The sequence below is a fragment of the Chelonia mydas genome, chromosome 10, assembly GCF_015237465.2.
Source record: "Chelonia mydas isolate rCheMyd1 chromosome 10, rCheMyd1.pri.v2, whole genome shotgun sequence".
NCBI lineage: Eukaryota > Metazoa > Chordata > Testudines > Cheloniidae > Chelonia > Chelonia mydas.
The window spans coordinates 53642156-53665515 of NC_051250.2; the positions used below are offsets into that span (position 1 = coordinate 53642156).

The 23360-nt window shown below is 41.0% G+C and overlaps 1 protein-coding gene across 3 annotated transcripts in view; it reads left to right on the plus strand.

The window, feature by feature from the left end:
* OTUD7A (OTU deubiquitinase 7A) overlaps positions 1 to 23360 on the plus strand; it is a 246605-nt gene that overhangs the window by 111823 nt on the left and 111422 nt on the right. For all 3 annotated transcript variants that reach the window (XR_006284337.1, XM_043524039.1, XM_037911551.2), the window contains one exon: positions 17823 to 17977. Coding sequence is in view for 2 of the 3 variants with exons in the window: in XM_043524039.1 (XP_043379974.1) it covers positions 17827 to 17977 (151 nt within the window). In the remaining variant the exon portion in view is untranslated. The remainder of the gene's footprint in view (positions 1 to 17822; positions 17978 to 23360) is intronic.

The window sequence follows — 23360 nt, forward strand, 5'->3', positions numbered from 1 at the left end:
CACAGACCTGGGCCCTCAGCCCCCAACCAATCCCCGCACTTAGTATAGTGATATTCTAAAGCTGTGTTTAAGTGCGTTGCAGGCTTAGGATATAAAGTTTGATCAGTAAATACCCTCTGATCACTCCTCCCTATGTCTCATACAAATTATTCCTGTCCCTGGATGGGCTTCTCTGCTGAGAGAGCATAGCATGGGGCAGCAGACAGTCTAAATGAACCCATATTAACCTATAACAGAAGTTATGATAAATGTGCTTATGGCCTGAATTTGGCCACTTTTTTGTTCTCCCTTTCCAAAATAATAGTTGATTCTGACTAGCTTCTGGGGAGACAGAAGAAAACCCAAGTACAATGACACAGGGATACGATATGGATCATTGTAAATTTAAGAGGCTCTATTCTGTATAGAGCAAGACAAGTGACTTCATGAAAGATTTTTTTGTCACTATGAAATGTAGAATAATATCAAACAGCAGCATCTGTCCAGGCAGCTTCCATGCATGGAGTGCCATTGAGTTCAGTGGAGTTTCATGTGCATTCTGGGTCTACCCATGTAAAGCAACTTTCAAGATCTAGCCTTTGGCCCTATTGTTCCATGACACATGTACTGAATGTATATTGAATTCTGTGGGAGTCATACTTAGGTATCCAAGAATAAAATTTGCCCTTAGTATTTATTTTCTTGGCAGATAAAACAAGAGGCTATTTCAAGATCAGACTCCGGTTAGATTAAGGGTGGGAATCTGGTGAAATCACTGCCAATCTAATTCTAAAGGGATAATTGAGAAGCTAATTATTATGGAAAATAGTTCAAGGGTATAAGGTTTTTTTAAATAGATAAACCTTGACAGTGCTTCTTTAAGGTATGTATTACAGGAGTCCTTATGTAAATATCACCGCTAAGCATAATATCGGGACCACTCTGATCTGTGCAGACCTGTTCTTTCTGGTATAGTGTTCGCTAAGTGTTCTGTCAGTGTGTGACAAAATCTGTTTCTTGGGCAGTCATGTGAGGGTCTTTGTCAAGAGAAATTAAATTTTCAGAGGACTTGGTTAGCCTATTGCTAGGCAGCACTGCCACTGGGGAAGTTCAAGGAGTTTTAGAAAGTCTTTGTAGAAGTCTGAAACTCTCTATAGGGAGCCTGAAATCATTGTAAAAGTAATAGGGATGGATGCCTTTAGAGGAAGGAAAGAGTAGGTGATCCCCTTCTAAAGGCTAATAGTCTTCCTATGAGGATAGAAAGAGAATTCTTTCATTCTGAGGAACACTTTCATTAGGATCCTGATCTAACTTTGTTTAACATTTATTTTATTTAGCATTTGCATATTCACCAAACCAAGCGATAGCATTTTTAGTGGCCTGGTGGAGCTCTCAGAGCCCTGCTGAATTTGGTTAGAGGGTACTCCTCGACAATGTGCATCATTGTTTGATCGGCACAACAGCTGCAGCTTGGTTTGTCTCAAAGACCCCAACGGTCCTGGTTGGCTGCACAGAGGCTTTGCCCAGTTCGGAATCAGTTAAGAAGGGCCCACTGGCAACGTGGCAGGTCGAAGCTGGGTGGGCGAGCAGTAGGGACTGTGACAAGGAATTGGTTGGAGATTGATATTAAGCACCAGTCTTCTCACCACAGGGACTTCGCTGTCATGTCCTAGCATGGCAGCCTTGACAACAGTGGGTGTCGTGATGAAAGACATGTGGCTGGTAAGCTAAAAGGGTAGCTGAAAAAGGTCAGGCTTGGGTTGGCACATACATCTCAAGCAGCTTGCCAGCTGCAGTCTCCCTCCTGATGTAAATGTGAGCAATGTGGCTCAGAACTGGAAGCCATGAAAGATGAGTCAGTTGGAGAGTTCCTGTGATGATGTGCATTGTTGAGTTGCATGTCAACAAATTTGGTGTGTACTGACCGACTCCATACTGGCGCATGGTACTCTGCTATTGCATATGAGATGGCAAGGGCTGAGGGTTGGAGCATCCACTTCCTGTGAAGAACCTGCCAGTTTGCTGAGAAGGTTGTTGTGCGTGTCTTGACCTTCACTGCTATCTTGCTCAGGTGGCTTTTGTATGTCAGTGTTCAGTAGAGGGTCATGCCTGAGTAAACTGGGTATGCTTCAGCCTTTATGATGTTTAGTTCTCTCTTAACATTAGTAAGGTGGAGATGGAATGTGCTAGAGAATGTCTTGCTGGTGCTAGGCTGAAGGCACCATGTCTTACAGTGGTCTGCCAGCTTTGCAGCATCATCACTCAGGGTCTTCTCCAGTACAGAGAAAGTTGGAGCCTGTAGTTCACAGCAGATGTCTACACAGATGAACTTCTGTTATTGGACTGGTGGCAGGTCATTGATGTATAGATTGAACAATGTTGCGCTTACTGTAATGAGAGATGGATTAGGTCCTTGTTTCCTAAAGTCATCAGTCCTGTTAATGTTTACAGGTCAATTCTGTTCATTAGGCAGTTTTGTTAATGGAAGTTATGCATGTTTATAAGTTGCAAAACAAAGTCAATGTGGGGAAAATGTCAATAAACGCATTAATTGAGTACATAAAAATGCAAATACATTTGTTTTGCATGAGCAAATCTTGATCTGCACAGAAATTAAATTGTATGGAGAATTGTGCACTTGCAAATTTAAGAAGACCCACTGAAAAATCTGGCCCAAAAATGTTAGCTCACTTGTTTTTACAGTAGTTCAGAAATTTTGACACACAAATATGTTGAGCATATCAAAGTCCCATACTTTAAAAATCCTTGCATCATTCAGCTTTTCCAGTTCTGGTACATATTGGTGTAATGTTCATTTATGGGCAGGTATCCAGTCTCCCAACACCTCTGTGAGGCAGCGAACTACTATCCCCTTTTTACCAATGGGAAGCTGAGGTACAGAGGGACTATTTTAATTTATTTATCCACATATTATTTATTTCTATTGTGATAGCACCTACAGGCCCCAGTCATAGCCCAGGGCCCCAGTGTGATAGGCACCATACAAGCACATAATAAAAACAATACTTACAGTCTAAGTATAGGACAGTAGATGGTACAACAATCAGACAGCAAGAACACAAAGTAGCAATGAGACAAAACTGGTGAGAAAGAAAAAGAATTGTCACAGCACACCAGAGGCCTAACCAAATGACTTGCCCTAGATCACACAGCAAGCGTGGCAGAGCAAAGGATTGAATCTGGATCTTCCCAGGGCCAGACTGGTGTCATAAGCCCTGGACCAGGCCTTTTTTCCAGTTGAAGAATTTTCAGAAAGGGAACTGGTTTGCTTACTCTGCAGACAAAAATGTAGATGTTCTGATTAAACAGTGATGTTCAAAATAAATAAATAAACCATCAAATCTAGCTAGACTAAAACAGCAATCAAGTTTTCTGTGATCTCTCCCAGCATCCATTATTGAATAACTGTTTAAAAAAAAAAGTCTGGCATAATCTACATTACAATCTTATTTTTGTGAAAATGGAGAGCTGAGAGACATATTCCTAATTTAAGCAGTACTCATCTGTTTTTATTAGTTTAGCTTTTTTGATGTGTCTGTAGTATTTATGTACATTCTTTTCACATAGACACCTGAAAATCAAGGTTAGGAAGGTGTGATGGGGTGTCCACCCCATACAAGGCCCAACTAAGTAAAAAGGGCCGTTAACACTGTGACAGGCTGCACCTGGAGGAGGGTCAGGGCTGATAAAACCTGATGGCTGATGAAGCCCAGCTGCATGAGGAGCTGGGACAGGCATAAAGAGAGGAAGCTGGTGGTAAGAGGAGGGCTTCAGTCACTCCCTAGAGTGGAGGGGAGTTGTTGGCAAGAGTCAAGGAGGAGTCCTAGGAGGGAGCAAGTCCTGGGATCCTGCCTGGGAATACAGATTGACAAGAACCCAAGAAAACCAAAATAAGAAGCTCCAGTGGCAACCTGGGGGGAAAGGGGCAGGGAGAGGGCAGAGCAAGAGACGAAAGGTGGGAAGTAGCCCAGGGAAACAGCAAAGGGGTCTGGGATTGCATAGACTATGGTTGCTAGTCACATGGTCCCTTGACTGGAACCCAGAGTAATAGGTGGGCTCAGGTTCCCTACCAGCCACTGGAGAAGTGGCACCATCTGGGCAGTGGAGCAGAGGACTGCCTGAGACACTTCATCCAGCAAGACTTTGTTACAATGGAAGGGGAAAACGGCAGAGACCTAGGTGGAGGGCCAAGCCACAAAGAGGGAGCAATTGAGTCCAGAGAGAGAGAGACAGACATGGGTCAAGCAACCAGCGGAGGAGGCATCAGACTGGTTGAGAGCTGATTCCCAGATGAGCCACAAGGAGGTGCCCCGGCAGTGAGCAGCAAACCCTGTGACACCGTTTGTCAAAGGGCTATCGTTTATGGTTCTAAAACATAAATAAGGATTCTTGGTTATAGAGCATAGTTGCTATAGTAATTTGATGATTAGTCAAATACCATTTTGTAGATTTAGCCAGTCATATCTTAAGAATCCTTAACAGCAAAGGTCTGTGATTAAATGTTATCTGCACGCATGACTTGTTTTCTGAGACTAGTTGCTGGCTGCTACTTGAATGTGGCATTGTGAATTCCACGGGAGTGCGAAAAGTACAGTATCCTTTTGTGGCAATAGTGAAAGTGTATGGGGGAAAGGACAGAGTGAAAGGTAATGATGAGAGAGGCACCATACACAGATAAGTTTTCCCTTCCCTTATGGTTCCAACCCGGACTGAGTAGGCTTTTACTCTGAAAATTCAGCAGCCATAATGTGACAGTTGAGAGATGGTTTTCAGGCATATCTCTCAGCTTGCCAAAGTTCAAAACTGTGGGTTGAAAGAGATAGGCAAAACAACAGTGCAGTAGCTTTAAATGTGCCTGTATATTAAACAGCATTTTTTTTATAATCCCAGTTTCATGACTGCAGGTCGTTTTTATGTAAACTGTAGTGGAGATTTCAGGCCAGGGATTATTCAAGTAGCTCTTTCTTTTTTTTAAATCTCACCACAACAGTCTCTGGAGCAGAGTTGTATTTCCCCTGATTGTTTTCATTTCTTGAAAGCTGGGAATACTAGCAGACACTTATTTAATTGTGCTTGCCTATCTATTAGGGTTGCCTTATACAGGTGTACATTATAGGGAAGGAGTCGCATGGATTTGTTTGGGTAGAAGAAACGTTAGAGGGGAGAACAGTGAAATATTAGGTAAAATGTGTTTATATTTAGCTTCAGGGGGTTTAGAGGTATCATGACTGGTGATTACAGGATGTCAACAACAGTTTGGTCGGCAGTAAATCTGGGTCTCATTGGCTAATGGATGATCCCAAATGGTATTTCCTACCCAATGGGAGCAGTTAGTAGCAACTGAAAAGGGGAGGATGAGAAGCAGTATATGCCACACTGAAGCCCTGTAGAGCTTTGACAACATGTTGTAATGTGTCTGGACAGGTAAGATGGTACAATAAGACCTCTCATCAGCAGTGTCAAATTCTACCCACAAGTTCAGCAGAAGAATGGAAAGATTCCTGCTGTTAGAATCAGGCTGAGGTTGGATGATTACCTTAGTTCTGTAATCTGGATGGAAGCTGCTGTACTACTCCTCAGGTTTGTAAAGTGACGGATTGGAGCTGAGAATGCTCAGCCCGTTTCTCCCCATGAACATCATCACCATCTGCTCTCTTCCCCCACCCCCTTCTTTCTCCCTTACCCCTGTCTGCTTACAAGTGGCTGAAGAGAATCCCAGTCCCACCCACTTTCCACCTGCACCTCTTCCACCCCCAGTTCTCTCACTGCTTTGCTCTGAACCCCTTGTCCTCAGCTGTTTCCCAGCTTCAGACAACATAGGGAGCTGGGCAAGACTCGAATATGTTTTGAGGAATAAGAACAAGCTTGCTGGCATGGCAAGGACACAGGGCCTATTAGGATCTTATATCCCAACTCAGCTCCATCCAGAAACCCTCCATCCTCCTTATTACAAAATATGTCCCAGAGATTCCTTTTTTGCTTAGGAACATGGTCAGTGCCAATGCTGTGTAACATTTCTGGATGGGACAGTTTCCTAGAGGTTAAAAATTAAAGCCAGATGGTCATGTGTCAAAATGTCCTTATGCACTCTAAAGCTCTTAAAGAGCTACCCTATAAATTTGATTATTTGTATTCTAATTCTTATAATGTGCCAGTCACTCAGTCTGTAGGTGCAGGTACAGCACGGGAAAGCATGTCACCAAAGACTTACTAATGCACACCCACACTCAGACTTCCTACCTGATCACCAACATTCAGACCAGAGTCTGAGAAAAGAGGTTGGCTTAGACTGTGCCTTGAAGGGCAAGAGACTAGAGCTTTCTCAGACCAGTTGGGTCAAGCAAACTCTGTAGTTAGATGAGAATGCCCTGTCTCCAGCTGCCCAAATGGTCATGTCTAGGGGGGGCTATAACTACCCTAAATGACCTCATCTACCACCACAGCATTTGGGGAAAAAAGTGGTCGCTCAAGTATCCAAAAAGATGGGAAAAAGTCTCGAGACCCAGATAATGTGCAGTCATAGGGAAAACACAAGAGAAGAACTATAAAGATAAAGTCAGGACTTGCACCTTGAAGCAAGTAGAACAAGGCAGCATAGTCTTTGGTTTTACAGGATCTCTGTGGCTAACACTGCAAAACTGCCAAGCAGCTGCATTATGCAACAGCTAGAGCTTTCCACTGGAGGGGAAGTGTAGATTGAACTGCAATAATACAATCACAAAGACATAGATAACTGTGGCAAGTTCTACAGTGCAGAGGGATGTAATCTCTTTACCAGATCCAAATGAAAAACCAATATCACCTGAAAATCTAGAAGCAATTAGGCATCCAGAAGTTCTCTGACATTTCAAACGTCTTGCATAAAAGTTTACAGTATATGATTCTGCTCTGTAACGGCAACAGGTACCACCCTCCCACGTGCCCTAGCGCCCCAATTCAGCAAAACATTTAGTCATTTGTTTTCAGCAGTACTTCAACATATGCTTAAAGTTAAGTACACTTAAGTGCTTTGCTGAATCAGGGTCTAGATCTCTTTTCTCTGTATAGAAATGTTTCAGATCTGCATGAGTCAATATGTATCCGATGAAGTGAGCTGTAGCTCATGAAAGCTTATGCTCAGATAAATTGGTTAGTCTCTAAGGTGCCACAAGTCCTCCTTTTCTTTTTGCGAATACAGACTAACACGGCTGTTACTCTGAAACCTATGTATCTTTAGTTTTTAGAAATTATAACAGCATGGGCTTGTCTATATGGTCAGTTTGTGTGTGGAAGGCTAAAGTGCTGCAGATTTACATCCCAGCTTGCCATACGCTAACTGATTATGTAGATGAGCACCTGTAACTTAAAAAAACTGATGAGGCTTTTATGTTAATTCCCACATATACTGCTCATGCACATGCAGAATTGTGCATTCTTTCTTCATGAACTATATTTTAAACTATTGTTTCTACTTGATTTTGGAATATAAAGTGTTAACTTTTTGATTCCTTTCAAAAGGTGTCAGTTGCTCATTTCCCTACCCCCAAAATAATAGCAATATAGTTAATGGATATAGCAAGGAATCCATTCTAGCAAATAGTCTCAACTTGCCAGTAAATCCCATATACTCCTTGCAGTGATAGAGATGTAGAGAATATCATTACCCTTATGTCAGCTGTTCACATTTTTGCTTACACACATTTGCCATTCTGGACAGATGCCAATGAATTGAAAGCAATGACATTTTTGTAGCTGTATAATGAGCTAGTATTTTCCTGTGTTTTATCGGACACAATTTAACCACCAAAATCTTACTTAAGAAAGGCTTATGAATTCTTAAAACTTGTGCTTAGAGGCACTGTAGAATAAAGCTAATAGAAAAGTATTTTAATGATGCAGTTGTGCAGGGTGTTTTCTAAACCGTTTTCTGTTAAAACCTGTGTCAACCTGGTATGATGTGATTTGTATCATATATACTGTGATACAGGAGGGCCAGGGAGCAGTGGTAGAGGGGAAATATATAAGCCCTAGGCTAATTAAGGCATGGTTCCCTGTAGACTAGGGAGGGTTACTATAGGTTAGCCCCCTGCCAAGAAAAGCGCAGGACCCACCATACTAACATCGGCCATCTTGCCACAGTACATACACACGTGTGTGTATATATTCAGTGATGAGCTGCCAAAATCTTAACACGAGGGGGTCGTTGCCCACCCCCGCCCCCCCCGGGACTCCTGCCCCATCCGCCCCCCCCCCGTCCCCTGACTGCCCCCAGAACCAGGCAGGAGGGTCTTGTGGGCCACCGTAGTGGGTGCCCACCCCACCCCTAAGAGCCAGAGGCACCTGCCAGGGGGCGAGGTGGGGAGTCCCAGAGGTGTTTACCTGGGGCAGCTCCCAGGGATGCATCTGGCAGGTCCCTCTGGCTCCTAGGGGCGGGGGAGCGTAGCTGGGGGGAGCAAGGGGAGCGGCTGCTCCCCCACTGATCACATCAAAAGTGGCACCTTAGGCGCCAACTCCGTGGGTGCTCTGGGGCTGGAGCACCCACGAGGAAAATTGGTGGGTGCGGAGCACCCACCGGCAGCTCCCCACCCTATGCCTGGCCCCAGATCACCTCACCTCTACTCCGCCTCCGCCCCTGAACGCACCGCCCCGCTCTGCTTCTCTGCCCCGCCCCCCCTCTTCCCACGAATCAGCTGTTCGGCAGGAAGCCTGGGAGGGCTGAGAAGCAGGCGGCGGCTTCACACTCGGGCTGAGGGTGGCGGAGGTGAGCTGGTTGGGGAGCGGTTCCCCTGCGCGCCCCTCCCCCCCCGGTGACCTTTCTTAACTACATGCTGCTACAACCTATTGAACTAAAAGCTGAGTGACAGCATTAACTCCAGTTCCCTTACTGTTGATGGTTTGTCAACTCAAATTCAAAGCAAATCTAATCTGATGGATCTGATTGTTTAATTTTGCTTTCTCCCTTAATAATTGTTCAGATATTTTGCAAATGTGCATTTGGCAAAATGTTTCTAATCAAAAGTGGAACATCTTGAGAAATGCTGTAAAAAGAGAATGAAAAGTCTTTATAGAACTGTCTGAATGCTATGGGATGCACTTCACATGGAGAAAACAGAGGAAGAAATTATGCAAGCCTTAGTTCAAAGAAACCAGTTGTTGTTTGCTGCATCAAATGTGGTTTTATTTTGTAGATTTGTTTTATGTACTGAATTCAGTTGTCTAGGGGGGGACACTCTTTTTTAATACTTTAAAATGTGGTATGTCTTAGTAAAAAATATTTTCTGTGTCTGGAGCTATGCAAAGCTGGGGGTCTTTGTACCATACATGTCTATAAATAAAAAAAAACATACAAATTCAACCACAGAGAGATGGTTTCCCTCTGAAAAGGATAACAGTTTCCCTTATCCTTCACATTACCTCACAAGTCAAGAGGAGTCAGCAATGTTAATCAGACACTTAGAGTATTCACATTAAAAAATAAATAACCTTTGTGTGCCATCTCCAACCATTGGATATATTTGCTAATTGCAGTTGCAGAAGGATCACATGCCATTGTAGGCAATTTCATCATACCATCCCCTCCATAAATTTATCAAGCTAAGTCTTAAAACTAGTTAGGTTTTTTGCCCCCATTACTCCCCTTGGAAAGCTGTTCCAGAACTCAATCCTCAGATGGCTAGAAACCTTCATCTAATTTAAAGCTTAAACATATTGATGGCCAGTTGATAGCCATTTGTTCTTGTGCCAGCATTGGCCCTTAATTTAAATAACTTCTCCCGCTTCTGAGTGTTCATCTTGCAATCATATTGCCCTTTAGTCTCCATTTTGTTAGGCTAAACAAGCTAAGCTCCTTAAGTCTCCTCTCATAAGATAGGTTCTTCATTCCTCTGATCATCCTAGTAGCCCTTCTCTTCACATGTTTTAGTTTGAATTCATTTTTCTTAAACATGGGAGAATTACACACGGTATTCAAGATGAGGTCTTCACAAGTGCCTTGGATAATGGTAATAACACTTCCCTATCTTTACTGGAAATACCTCACCTGAGGCATCCCAGGATTGCATTAGCCTTCTTCACGGCCACATCACATTGATGGCTTATAGTTATCCTGTGGTCAATCAAAACACTCAGGTCTTTTTCCTCCTCTGTAGCTTCCAACTGGTAAGTCCCCAGTTCATTGCAAAAATTCTTGTTGTTAGTACCTAGTGCAAAGTGCAAGTATCAAATTCCATCCCATTTCTATTACTTGAGATTTGAGAACTTCAGAAACTCCGCCAGAGGTTATGGGCCTATTACAGGAGTAGCTGGATGAGGGTTTGTGGTCTGCAATTTGCAGGAGGTCAGATGAGATGATCATGATGGTCCCTTCTGGCGTTAAAGTCTATGAGAGCAGATGAACTGATCCAAAACTCACTGAAGATGATGGAAGCCTTTCCACTGACTGGGCTTTCGATCTGGTTCATAGTGTATTTTTATTAGTGGACTTTGTTTTTAATTTTAAATCTTCAGAAGTGAAAACATTTTGCTTGTGATTCAACCCCTTTGTCCGTTGGATGCAAACAGCATGGCATTTCTGAAAGTCACTTTCTGTAGTCCTTCAAAGTGGATTTCAACTTCCTCTTCTGAGAGGATTCTGATATTGTGTAATGAGATTCTCAGGTGCTAAGTATTAAATTTATTTGTGCTTTTATTGTCCATAAGAAGAAGGTTGTTCTTTGAGGAAGACTGTGCTTTCATAGACCGAAGATATCCGCTCCAAGTGGGTATGCAACATTATGTGAGTGAGCAAGTGTTTAATAGTTACAATTGCCATTAGTAGCAAACATGGTGATGGTTCAGTAGTGTAGGAGGTGATGTTTTCATCTGGTTAGAACAAAAAGTCTGGCAGCCAGCTGGATTCTGAATTTCTAATTTGTAGTGAGTCACTGCCTCCTTCCTTATAGTTTGTTTTCTTCCCTTGCTTAAGTCTTTCTTTCCTGTCCAATCTGGGTATGTTTTTATTACTAAAAGTGGCTTTCTGGCAAAAAGGACCTTTATCAGAAAGTCTGATTGAAAGACTAATTCTTGCCTAAATTGAAGAAAGCTAAGAGAACAGCACTTACCAGCTTGTGTTATACGCTGCCCCCGTAATACAGAGGCAAGACTCTCATAGTTCCCTCATAAAGCAGGTGGGGGCCATTTTCTCCAAGGAGTAGGTGTTCTTGGGTTTTCTGATTAATTACTACTTTAGAGAGCATTGGCAATGGGATAATACCACACTTTGACTTATTCTATTTCAGTAAAAGTTGCAGCTGTGGCCATAGTCCAGTTACCAGTGCGTTGCATTCTCTTCCCACATCATCCAGAGTGGCATTAACAATAGAATGCCCAAGTATTCTCTATTTGTATGTATGGGTCTTGGAAGATGAAGCATCTACAACACAAGGCAACATCTCTTTTGGGAAAAAGCCTGCTTAGGCTGTTGGCACGACCTCTGGTGCAACTTATGAGATGGGTTACTTACATGTGAGCTACAAAGCTATTGGTGCACACAGAGTACGGGGTTCTGATGACTGTGTCACCATGAGAGCAATGCAGAGGTGATTCATGATGTCATAAATGCACTGAGAGATGGCTCTGGCTTTCCTATATTACAAGAATTTCAAGCTTATTAAGAAAACTTTGTTCTAGTTCATTTACATTGTGGGTTGGATGGCTCAGGATTTTTGGATTTAAGGGCCGTTCACCTTCAAGTCAATGTTTTGGGTCTTTCCCTAGTTGAGGCTGACCAAAAGTTATCAATATGGGTAAATATATTTATTTGGTGATCTGTCTGATCTCAGGCCAATCCTTGTCACAAAAATCCATTCACAGAAATGACTCTGTCAGCCTCTGAATTGAGGCCAAGGATTAAATCGGAATAGAGAATGATTTAGCCAGTTGCCTGTGGACTCACCATCATCTGGACCAACACATAGTGACAGGGCAGAGAGGTTTCAGAGTAGCAGCCGTGTTAGTCTGTATTCGCAAAAAGAAAAGGAGTACTTGTGGCACCTTAGAGACTAATCAATTGAGGGCAGAGAGGAAAAGCCTGAGCTGTTGCCTGCGTTGCACCTGTCCTGTGCAAAGAGGACTTCAGTTTCTAGTGTTGCCAATCTTGCACATCCCTCAAATATTAAATTAAAACCAGTGAGAGGCCTTAACCAAGCCTCCTCAGAGCTAAACTCCAGATTTAGGTTTGAACGTGTCCCATCTCTCTGAGGGCCACACCAAAAATCTCTTTATGCAAATATCAATGCAGTGCTGTGGGTCCCACCCCTCACACACATGGTAGATGGACTGTCTATTTATGGCTTGTATCATGTTTTGGGTAGTACTAAATCAGCTAAATAAAATATATATCCTTGATTTGTGTCTTTCTGTCTCGTTATGGAAAATACCCAGGAAGCAAAACTATGAAACTGAGCAGTCAAACACGTATGTTTTAAATCATAAAAATGAAGTTAGGAAAAAAGAGGGGGTCCTCAGGGGAGCTGGTCTGAAATGTTGGAGGTGTTTTTCCCCACAGAAATTTGAGGTTTTTTTAACTGAAAACTCAAACTGAAAATTTTCAGATGAAGGTTTTTGGTTTTCATTTATTTCCTTTTTTCGATTTTCTGTAGAAAGCAGATGCTTTTGGGAGGAGGGAATTGTTTTGTTGAAAACTCAGTTTTCCATCAAAAATAATTTTGACAGAAAATTTTTGACCGGCCATAGTCATGAATTGGGAGGGATCAATGGACCACAGCTGTGAGGAGGAGAGGGATCGATTGATAAATGTGTGGGGCTAGGAAGGGAAAGACAGGTAGGATGCAGACTGATTTTACTGTCCTTAAATGCCTTTGGGATAAGCATCCAAACTTTCAGCTCATTAACCAAACCAGATCTCTGACCCTATTAGGGTTCACTCATCCCTCACAGTTGCAGAGTCATAGATAGTGGGAAGGGAAAAGATTTACTAGGTCATCCAATCCAGCTCCCTGTCTAGGCCCCAACAAAAGTCAATGGGAGTTTTGCAGTTAACTTTGGTGGCGCTGGAGCTTTACCCCTAGTATTTTACCCGTGCACATTTTGTAACATTATTGACCTACCATAAATTCCTAATAATATGTTGCTTTCAGCCACATTAGTGTGTGTGTGTGTGTGTGTGTGGCTGTGGGGGTAATAGGTGATATTTATTATTGTAAGAAAGGTTGCTTACTACTGGAACTGTGCGCTAGTCACTGGATCTTAAGTTTTCAGACCTGTTCAAATCTCTCCCTGGCACGATGGCATACCTCTTTAGACTAGAGTTATCTAGGCCTTCTGGCTTAGCTGGCAACTTGCTTTGCCCATTGACCCAACAGAACCTTTGGGAATGTGGAACCCATATTTCGCCACAAAATATTTCTCAGCCTGAAGTGCTTTTCAGAAGCTATTTGAAATAATGGGAGGGGGGAACCTAGCATTAAAAATAGTGAAATATTGCTAGTATACAGATGATCCATGATTTGACTTGTTCAGACTGATATACAACTAAAATTTCCAAATGTTTGAATTATCTGGGCCCTGCACCGATTAATGATGGTATTTGACTACCCTGAATGTACACATTTCTAAAAACCACAAAAAAGTTTTACTGCCAGATGAGTCACTTATGATTAAGATGTGAAATTTACTAATGCTTTGCATCATTCATCTTCAACAAGCTCTTTAAACTTGACTCTGAACGTCTGCATCCTTCTGGTGCAGGTTTATTTCATCCATTCTCCCAGTCAGAAAGAAAATTAATTGTCATGGATTTTTGGTTACAACGTCCTCTTATTTGCCCCCCTCCTCTCCTTATGTGCAGCTGTTTTAGAAATGAATGTGTGTTTACTAGGAAAGCGTTTACTAGGAAAGTGTTACTCCCTTCATACCTCATCTTTAAAACGGTTACAAAAATTCAACTGCTGTATAGTGTATATATATACCAAACTGAAACCCTATGGCCAAATTTAGCCATAATCTATCAAGGTAATGGGATTTTGTGAAGTGCTTGCATTCTGCTTTTAAGAGGCCCTGTAAATCTTTCCATGTTTCCCTTGATTACTGGCTCTACATGAACTTTTATAGCCTTCCCTTGTCCAGTTGTGCTAAAAGTTGTGACCCAGATGGTTCTCTTAACTTTCTGAAATGCAGCCTGATATGAAAATAATGAGTGCAATGTAAGTAAATTAAATAAAATAAAAACTTATGTGGCCTAGATTGTCAGCTCACATTTGACTTCATCTCAAACACTTACAGTCTGAATGGACCCATTTTTCAAGATCTTTTGTGCACCATATCTTTAGGAGGGACGAACCATTCCCTATGCAGCAATTGCTTTTGTAGCTGGTGAAATGATCCTTTTGTAGCATGTGTATAAATTTAGTTTTATAAAGTGCTTTAGAGTCCTCTGAAGAGAAACACGCTAAGAAAAACAAGATATTTACTTACTTATTATTAAACTTAAATGATAATCCTATGCTATTGTAAGGGCTTTTTTTCTGAAAACCTAATTATCACGGAGGGCTTTCTTTCAAGAAATTCCTAACCTTTTGACAGTGTCCAGTTGAACAACAGCTGTTAAAATAAACTTCAGAAGAGTCTGTGTTTAATTGTTTGTATATATGGATACATGCACGTGTGTGCTATAATGCAGGGTGTGAGGGAGAGTATGGCGAAAGTGTGGCCTAGCTAGTATAGAGGGATAAGAGCATCCAAATGCCCCTTCACACTTCAGTACTGGCTACCCACATCATAGGTAGCAGTTTGGGAGGGGAAGAGGACTCTGTAGAGCTGCTACTTCCCCTCTTGTGCAGGTGAACTGGAGGGGGAGAACAGAGGAGGCACAGGGTGTAGCTGCACCAGTATGCAGGGGAACATACACTGCATTGGCTCTAGACCTGGCACAGTTTACTCCTTCTTTGCTGCAATGGCAGAACCAGGGGCCAACTAAAAGTCTGCTCCCGGTGTAGCACAAAATACATTTCCCCTTACTCTCGACTCATGGCAAAGGCATGAATGAGCCCATGAGATTGAGTGAAAATATCAGATGAATGTGTAAAGATTAGCTTTGGCGTCTTGATGGAGTGAATGACAGATGCTGAATAAAAGTAAAACTTGTCGTTTCATTTATATTGTACACCATTTAACTTCTACCACCTCTTCTGATCTGTTCTCATTCCTTAAAATGAAGTTTGAATACTGACTATATGATAAATATGTCTGATTCAGCCATTCTTAAAAACAACTGCTCTAAATTTTTGTAGGGAGAGTTGTCTATGAAAATAGATTAGCTTCTACTTGTTCAGGAAATAATAACAGGTATTGGATACAGTAGGGGGAATATTCATCTGTTACCCAAAGGCTAGACCTTTCCTTAGGTCCAAGGGTATTTAGGGGGAAAAAATGAATATAGGAGAGAGATTCCCCTCTGGGTTGATTTAAAAACTCTGGGGATAAATTGTCCTAAAGCTACTTCTATTTTAAGGCCACTTTACTTGGTCAATGATGAAAGTAAAATACTAAAGAAAAGCTCCTGATTGCACATAAACAAGGCTATGTTGTGCCTGTCAGGAAATGCCAGAGATGGGACATGTAGTGCACTTTCCATCCCAATTATTTTTGCTTTGACACTGTAAAGAAAAATTTGTGCATGACAGAAAATGAAAAACCCTTCTGTTTTGTTTCCAGAGGTGGTTTTTTAGTACACAATAGGCAAAGGTGGCTTCCAGAGTATTTTTCTAACTAAGTTTAAAATACTGCACTTGCTTAAGATTTAATTGCGTACTTGCTTGTATAAAAAATTCCATTATCTATACAAAAACAAGAATACATTTGCATTTCATCAGCTATGATTGTGGTTCCATTAGCTGCTACGTGCTGGTTCCTAGGCCATGAGTCATTGTCACATACTGGTGTGATTGTTACTTTTCTCAGCAACTGGATGGTACAAACAACCTACAGTAAGCTGCTGAACACATACTGCATCACTCTGCTGTAAAACAAGTGAATCATTCTGCAAAGGAAACCTGACTTCCTACCACTTCAGGAAGATTTTCTTTAACAAAAAGTTATTGTGAATCCCCTGATATTAAATAATTAATAATAATTACTCTAGCTGGCCTGGAATAGTTTCTGTTGGCTTTTAAGTAAAGCATTTTATTGATTGTGTTTTAACTAACAATTGGGACTATTTTAATTTTATTAACGTGATCTATAATTGCATCTGACACAAGCAGAAGGCATGGGTGAAATCCTGGTCCCATTGAAGTCAATGGTAAAAATCACATTGACTTCATTAGGGCCCAAATTTCACTCTGTGTCTGTGGTAGTTGTTTCTAACATCTCAGTTTTTGGGGGTGGGGAATTCCATCACCAGAAATTCAATAGCAGAAAGAATCCATTTGCAGAGTATACTGGGATTACTACACTACAATGGTGTCTGTAATATTTATAGTAATATGGTTTGTTGTTTGCCTGAAAATTACTTAATTCAAGATGAAAATGAACTTATATAGCAAATGTAGTCAATTCCATTCCAGTTAGTTTTGAGTGGGGTTGATGTGATGTGCAGTATTTTGCAGTATGTATGTTTATATTTTAAACAGTTGTTACATTTGAGGGAAACCAGGAAAGTGTTTATAAAGATCAGCCATGTAACAATGGCTTTCTTAAGAAATGTACAGTGTTATCTTGAAAATGTGTTTAGCTTCTGTTAATCATGCTGAGATGCGGGGGAACAAAAAACCGGATGCTGCAGCAGTGAAAGGTGTTGCTTTGTGTGGTCCTGGCAAGATTTCTATTAATAGCACGTGTCATTGATTATGATGCTGAAAGGCGTGTACAACCAATGAGATAAACTGCCACTGTAAGTGTATGTGGGTCCCTCCAGACTGTCAACTCAATTGATAGAGAGGGAGAGTAGATACCCACCACCTTCCAGAAATATGAGCAGTAACAATCTGGAGATAAGTCTAGTAGTAGCTTCTGTTGTAATTCCATTCATTGTGGTTGTCATCATTATTGTAGTTAAAAGAGATGCACTAATGCAGATGTTTAGAAGGCTAGTTAACACAGCCTCTCAAACAAAAGAGGTACAAGTTGCTGCTGCTATTGATGATGGTGATCACGATTCACAGCACCCCCATGAGGATGACAGCATTAGTTCTGAGGAAATGGGAGAAAATCCAGATACCCTATCAAGTACATCTTTAAGGCAGGGAAAATAGAAATAACCTATGTATTGATGCAATAAATAAGGAACAAGTAATGAGTTCTAATATAAGTATATTTACGTTAAAAGTATATAAATACAAAGGTCTTGCAATATGGCCCTGGTCCAGATAAGCACATAAGCATATGTTTAACTTAAAGCACGTTAACTGAACCAATGGGACAATTCTCATGCTTAGAGTGAAGCATGTGCCCGTTTGGAGTCTTTGACTTTTACCACCTTACTCTTACGAAGTTTTAATTTTATAACTTCCTTGTGCCCTGAAGAGTTGTGCAGAAAGAATATTTTAAAAGAGCAAAGAAAAACAGAAAAGAACACTAGAAGTGTGAAAGATGAGAACTAGTTATTAATATACTCAGTCACTGGAACAGATTGTGAACCCAGACAGAGGCAGATCATAAATGCTATTAACATGGTATTTATGTAAATTTATTTTCTTTTTTTAATCATTGTAACTTTGACCTTTTATTGTCATTTATTAAAAATTTAAATTGGGTGTTTTGTTTGGAAAAAACGTGTGATTTCCATTATTTTGTAGCCTATTGTGATAAATACATCTAGAACTCTGTATTTTTGTTCTCATTTATAGATGGATGTCTTGTAGCCTATCAACAAATCCTGCTACTGCTGCATGTGTGGCAGCACTTCTACATGATCACATGACTCTTGATATGGACGCGGTCCTGTCAGACTTTGTTCGGTCCACAGGGGCAGAACCAGGTCTGGCAAGAGACCTGCTGGAAGGTAAGCATGCCCCATAAACCTGTGGCCCCTATTCCTCATATTCAGTACTTTCATGCTGTGGTCAATAAAATGTAAACCAGTCTTTTAAAGCTTCTAGTGTAGTCTATTAAATCACTGCTTCCTTTGTGCCAACAATCCAATACTCCTGGCAGTTTAATCACACAAGATTGCACCAGTACAGCTATTTTCAGCAAAGGCCTTAGAAAATCTCTTATTGTGGTAGAAGCTACATTCTAGATTACTTATAATCTTACCTAAAAAGTGAGGCAAAAGGCTTTCATCTAGATTTATACTCTGTCATTTTGAGCTGCTTGCCATGCTCATCAGTCATCAAAAGAAATTCTGAGAGTATGAAAGAATGGTTTCATTAGTTACTTTAAGCTTCTAATATGGAAAACCATATTGAATTTTGAGTGTGTCATGTTAGTTAATAGTAAGAGAAATGAGGATTGGTTTTGAGGGTGTCTTCTAATCTGGGTGGCTGTAGGTGCTGCCAAGTGTGGACAGTTATAGATGTTTTGATGTGATGTATATAAAATGCCCAAACGTCAAGGGCAAATATTTTTGTTTTTCCTCGTATAGCCAAAGTTCAACATATACTGAGCACCTACTACGTGTTTTTAAAATGTACTGGTGAATATTTCTCCTGTTCATAATAGTAGATTAGTGTAATAGTACCTGGGCTTGAATAGTATTTATTTTAGTGTTATGTATTGTAATGTATCTTTACTCCGGGTTTTTTAAGTAATAAGGAACGGTACGGTAGTAACTCTGATGTGTATACGATGTGGAGTGCAGTTTTACAATATGTCATACTTGTTTTGTTTCCAAAGTCTTCTATCTGTGTTACATAAAAATAAGTCCTTCGAATGTGTAACTGAGAATGTTCTCCTTAGCACTCACTAAATGTAACAAAAGATCTTTGTCTGATTTGATCAACCTGCCATTCTGGGCTGAAGTCCATCATTATCTTCATGACATGGCAATCCACCCAGGTTCACTTAAGGAGTGGAAGGATTGGGCCCCATCTTAGTGGGGCTACTCATGGAGTAAAGTACTACTCACTGTGAGTCAGGGTGCAGAACTGGGCCCTTCATGAGGACTTGAGGGTTCTTTAATAAATTCAGTACTAAGAGCTCTGTCCAGTGGTAATGTTATGAGGCTCTCTGGGTGCGTGCCAGGCTGACTTGTTCAGGGACAAGACTGACTAGGTGACATAGGGAATTAGAAAGCAAAAATAGCTGAGATGCTTGTGCATGAGGGATATCACATGTGTTTCCCAGTAGCCCACAAGCAGCAGGACTTACTGTTCATATCTGTATTCCTTGGGGTAAAAGAAAAGTTTAAGGATTTTTTGCTGGTTCTTTTAAACATATAAGGGGTTACTCTCCCCCACCCCCAAATCTCTGTGTGGGCTGATAGAGGAGACTCCTCGAGTACTTCCCACTCCATATTCTTCTTACATAGGTGGGGAGCCTGTCAATTGGCACAGTGGTAGAGGGGGGGAGTTATCTTTTCTTTCCTTTGCATCCCTGGTCAACTCCTTCACAGAGAGTGAATCTCCTCAGCTGAGTGATAGCTGGAGCTGTCATTCAGTGAGAGGGTTTACAGCCAAGTGTCTCTTTAAAAATTCCTCATTGTTATAAATGCTGTATCTGTATAAGGAGGCCTCTGAAATCTATTAGTGGACAAACTTATTTGCATCTTAGGGCTTCCTTAAAAGGGATATGATCACCCCTTTCTTAGCAAAAGGCAGGTAGTTTTGTTACTTACTGTGGGTGCATAGTGTTGTCTAGAAGTTGGAGTACGTGTCTGGCAGAGGCAGGATTCTGGTTGACTTTGTGTCATCTCTGCCTTGTTTTCTTCATCTGTGGAAAGGGAATGTACCTACAAAACTAATGTTTGCGATGTGCTTTGCAAACTTTGATCAAAGGCTGTATAGAAGTAATGTTGTCATTGGTGGGGTTGGTGATTTATGACCATTGGGGTTGGTGAATAAAGCTATACTGAAAAGACTAACAAAGAAGTGGGCAACAAGTGGTTTAATTATTCTTAACAGTCTAATTCATAGTGTTTAACTTCATTAACATTTGACATAAACGCCAAATTCTGAGTATTTCCTCTCACACAGGATTTTTCTCAAGCTTATGAAGGTAAAAAGAAAATCTGGGGGGGTTTAAGATGTTCTCAGAAGGACTTTTCGGCACATAAGGACATGGCAGCAGCTTGCTGTAACAGCTGTAGTATTGCCCAGGATCTTATGCCAGGGTAGTAGTTTTACTTCCCAGTTCCTTATCCACTTTTCAGTTCCCATATCACTCCCCATTTTCTCTAATTTAACTAATAATTTCCCATGTATCAAATGCCTTACTGAAATCCAGGTAGATTAGACCTACTGCATTTCCTTTGTCTAAAAAAATCAGTTATCTTCTCAAAGAAAGAGATCAGGTTGGTCTGGCACAATCTACCCTTTGTAAAACCATGTTGTATTTTATCCCAATTACCATTTATTTCTATGTACTTAATTACTTTCTCTTTCAAAATTTGTTCCAAGACGTTGCATACAATTGCAATCAAACTAACGGGCCTGTTGTTTCTCAGGTTATTTTTTTCCTTTGTTAAAAATAGGTAGTATATTAGCTCCAGTCATAGGGTACAACCCCCAAATGTATGGATTCATTAAAAATCCTTGCTAATGGTCTTGCAATTCCATGTGCCAGTTCCTTTAATATTCTTGGATGGCCCCCCCCCCCCCGATTTGGTCCCATTAAGCTGTTTGAGTTTGACTTCCACCTCAGATGTGGTCATTTCTACTTCCATATCCTCATTTCCATTAGTCACCCTGCCACTACCCCTAAGCTCCTCATTACCTTTGTTAAAAACGGAGGCAAAGTATTCATTTTAGATGTTGCACCATGCCGAGATCTTTAATCACTACCCCATCCGCAGTACTTAGTGGTCCCACTGTCTTCTTTCCTTGTTTTCTTTTTATTTATATGACTATGTGATCATTTACTATTGGTTTTAATTCCCTTTGCAAGGTCCAACTCTGCTTGGCTTTTGGCAGTTCTTACTTTTCCCTTACCCTTTCTGACCTCCAAGAGAGAGCTTTTCTTGCTGATCCCTCCCATCTTCCATTCCTTGTGGCCTTTCTGCTTTCTCTTAATAATTTGTTTGAGATGCTTGTACATCCAGTTTCTTCTGCAACCCTTCCCAATGAGTTTTGCCACTTGCTTGGGATGCCGCCTTCAGATAGCTTCTGCAACTTTGGCTCAAAGCAATTCCAAGCTTCCTAAACATTCATATCCTTGAGTTCTTCAGTTCAGTTGACTTCCCCAACTAATTTCCTATTTTTTTTTAAAGTTTGCCGTTTTGAAATCAAGGACCCTAGTTGCAGACCTATTGTGGTTTATCCTTCCATCTAGATTAAACTGAATTAGCTCATGATCACTCAAACCAAGGCTGTCCTCTACAGCCAGTTCTTCTATGAGGTCCTTTCTACTTATCAACACTAAATCTAAAATGGCACCTCCTCTTGTTGGTTTGGTGACTATTTAGTGAAGAAATCTGTCAGCTATCACATCCAGGGATATTTGGGCTCTATCATTAATTAGTAGTGTGTGTCCTCCAAGCTATAGCTGGGAAATTAATGTCTCCCATAATCACACAATTCCCAGTTATTTATTTCATTGAAAATATTAGAAGCCTCTATCCATATCCAGATCAGATCCTGGGAGTCTGTAGCAGATCCCACGCACTATCCCAGTGTAGCCTATTTTACCTTTCTTTCCCAAAGTGATTTTGACCCAAAGAGATTCTGTTTTATCCATTCCGTCACTTCTAATTTCTTTACAGTCTACCTCATTGTTAATATACAATGCTACTCCACCACCTTTACCTTTATTTCTGTCTTTCTTGACCAAAACATACCCTTCAATACCTGTGCTTCAGTCATGACTGCTATTCCACCATGTTTCTGTTTATCCCAATAATATCTGATTTCACTTCCTGCACCAGTAGTTTTAGTTTCTTCACTTTGTTACCCAGGCTCCTTGCATTGGTGTGTAGCCATCTTAGTTGTTTCTGTTTTGCCTTTGCGCAGATTCCTCTCCCAATTAGGTATAGTCATGGTACTGCCAGTATTGCCTACCTGACTGTTACTATCAGGGGTGTTGGCACTGTCTTTCCTCTTGTTGTCTATTCTCATACCTCTGTTGCTCCTTTATCTCTTCCTGTATCTTCAATTATGTGATTTTCCTCCTGCTCAGTGTTAGAATCAGGCATCAAGATTACATGAACATCTTCCCTGAATTCCTAGTTTAAAGTTCTTTTAATCAGTCGTGCCAACCTCCATCCCAGAAGTCTATTTTTCTCTTTACTTGGGTGGAGCCCATCCCATGAGAACAGTCCCTGTGAATGCCTCCCAGTGATTGAACATCTCAAAGCCCTCCTTCTAGCAACACAGCCAGAGCCATGTCTTGATCATCATAATTTTGTCTCACCTTCACTCTCCTCCTTTAGGGACAGGAAGAATTCCACTGAAAATCACCTGAGCCTCCATTTCTTTAATATCTTCCCTAGCCTGCTGTAGCCAGCCTTGATGCGTTCCAGCAAGAATCTAGCTATATCATTTATTCCCATGTGAAGGCGGTCTCACAGTCCCAAAAACAGACCATACGTAGGTGCTGTAGCGTCCTTATTAACCCCAGTAGTATTGCTTTGACAAATGTATATGCTGCTTTGAGAAATCACTGTCTCCTGCTCCTACCTACCTGAAATGTTAATAGATTTGCCTGGAATTTCCAAGTTGTATGTTTTTCATCCCTACTTCTACTGCTGAGTGAATAATTCACAGTGAAGAACTTACGCAATGAGCTTACCTCTCCTCCCAGACTTTATGAGGGCAGATGGCAGATTTCTCTCCTCTCTTTATAATTTGAACTTAGTCCACAAATGTTTTTGTTTTACTTTTTAACTTAGTGGATTGATTTCTAACAGTCCACTGTAAATGTTTGATATTCGAGACTGAGTTCAAGATGTGTGGGTTATTTGTGAAGTCAGTGCAACTATGGCAATTACCCAAGCTGGGGATCTGGCCCATTGGGCCAAATTTATCCATTTACAGCAGTGGAGTTACACCAAGGTTGAACTGCATCCATTGTTTACAGTACAGTTCTCTCACCTGAACAAATAACAACAGCTGCCTTCCTGTATTCATTAACCTTCAGCAATTCCTGTGTTTACTAACTAACCTGGCCAACAGTTGTTGCTATAGATATGGAAAACCAAACTGGATTTGATAGCAGAGCTTTGCAAAATTGTCAGTTTCCGTTCACCTTCTTTTCTAACACCCTAAGTTTTACCTAGAGTTTCAGATTCAAAC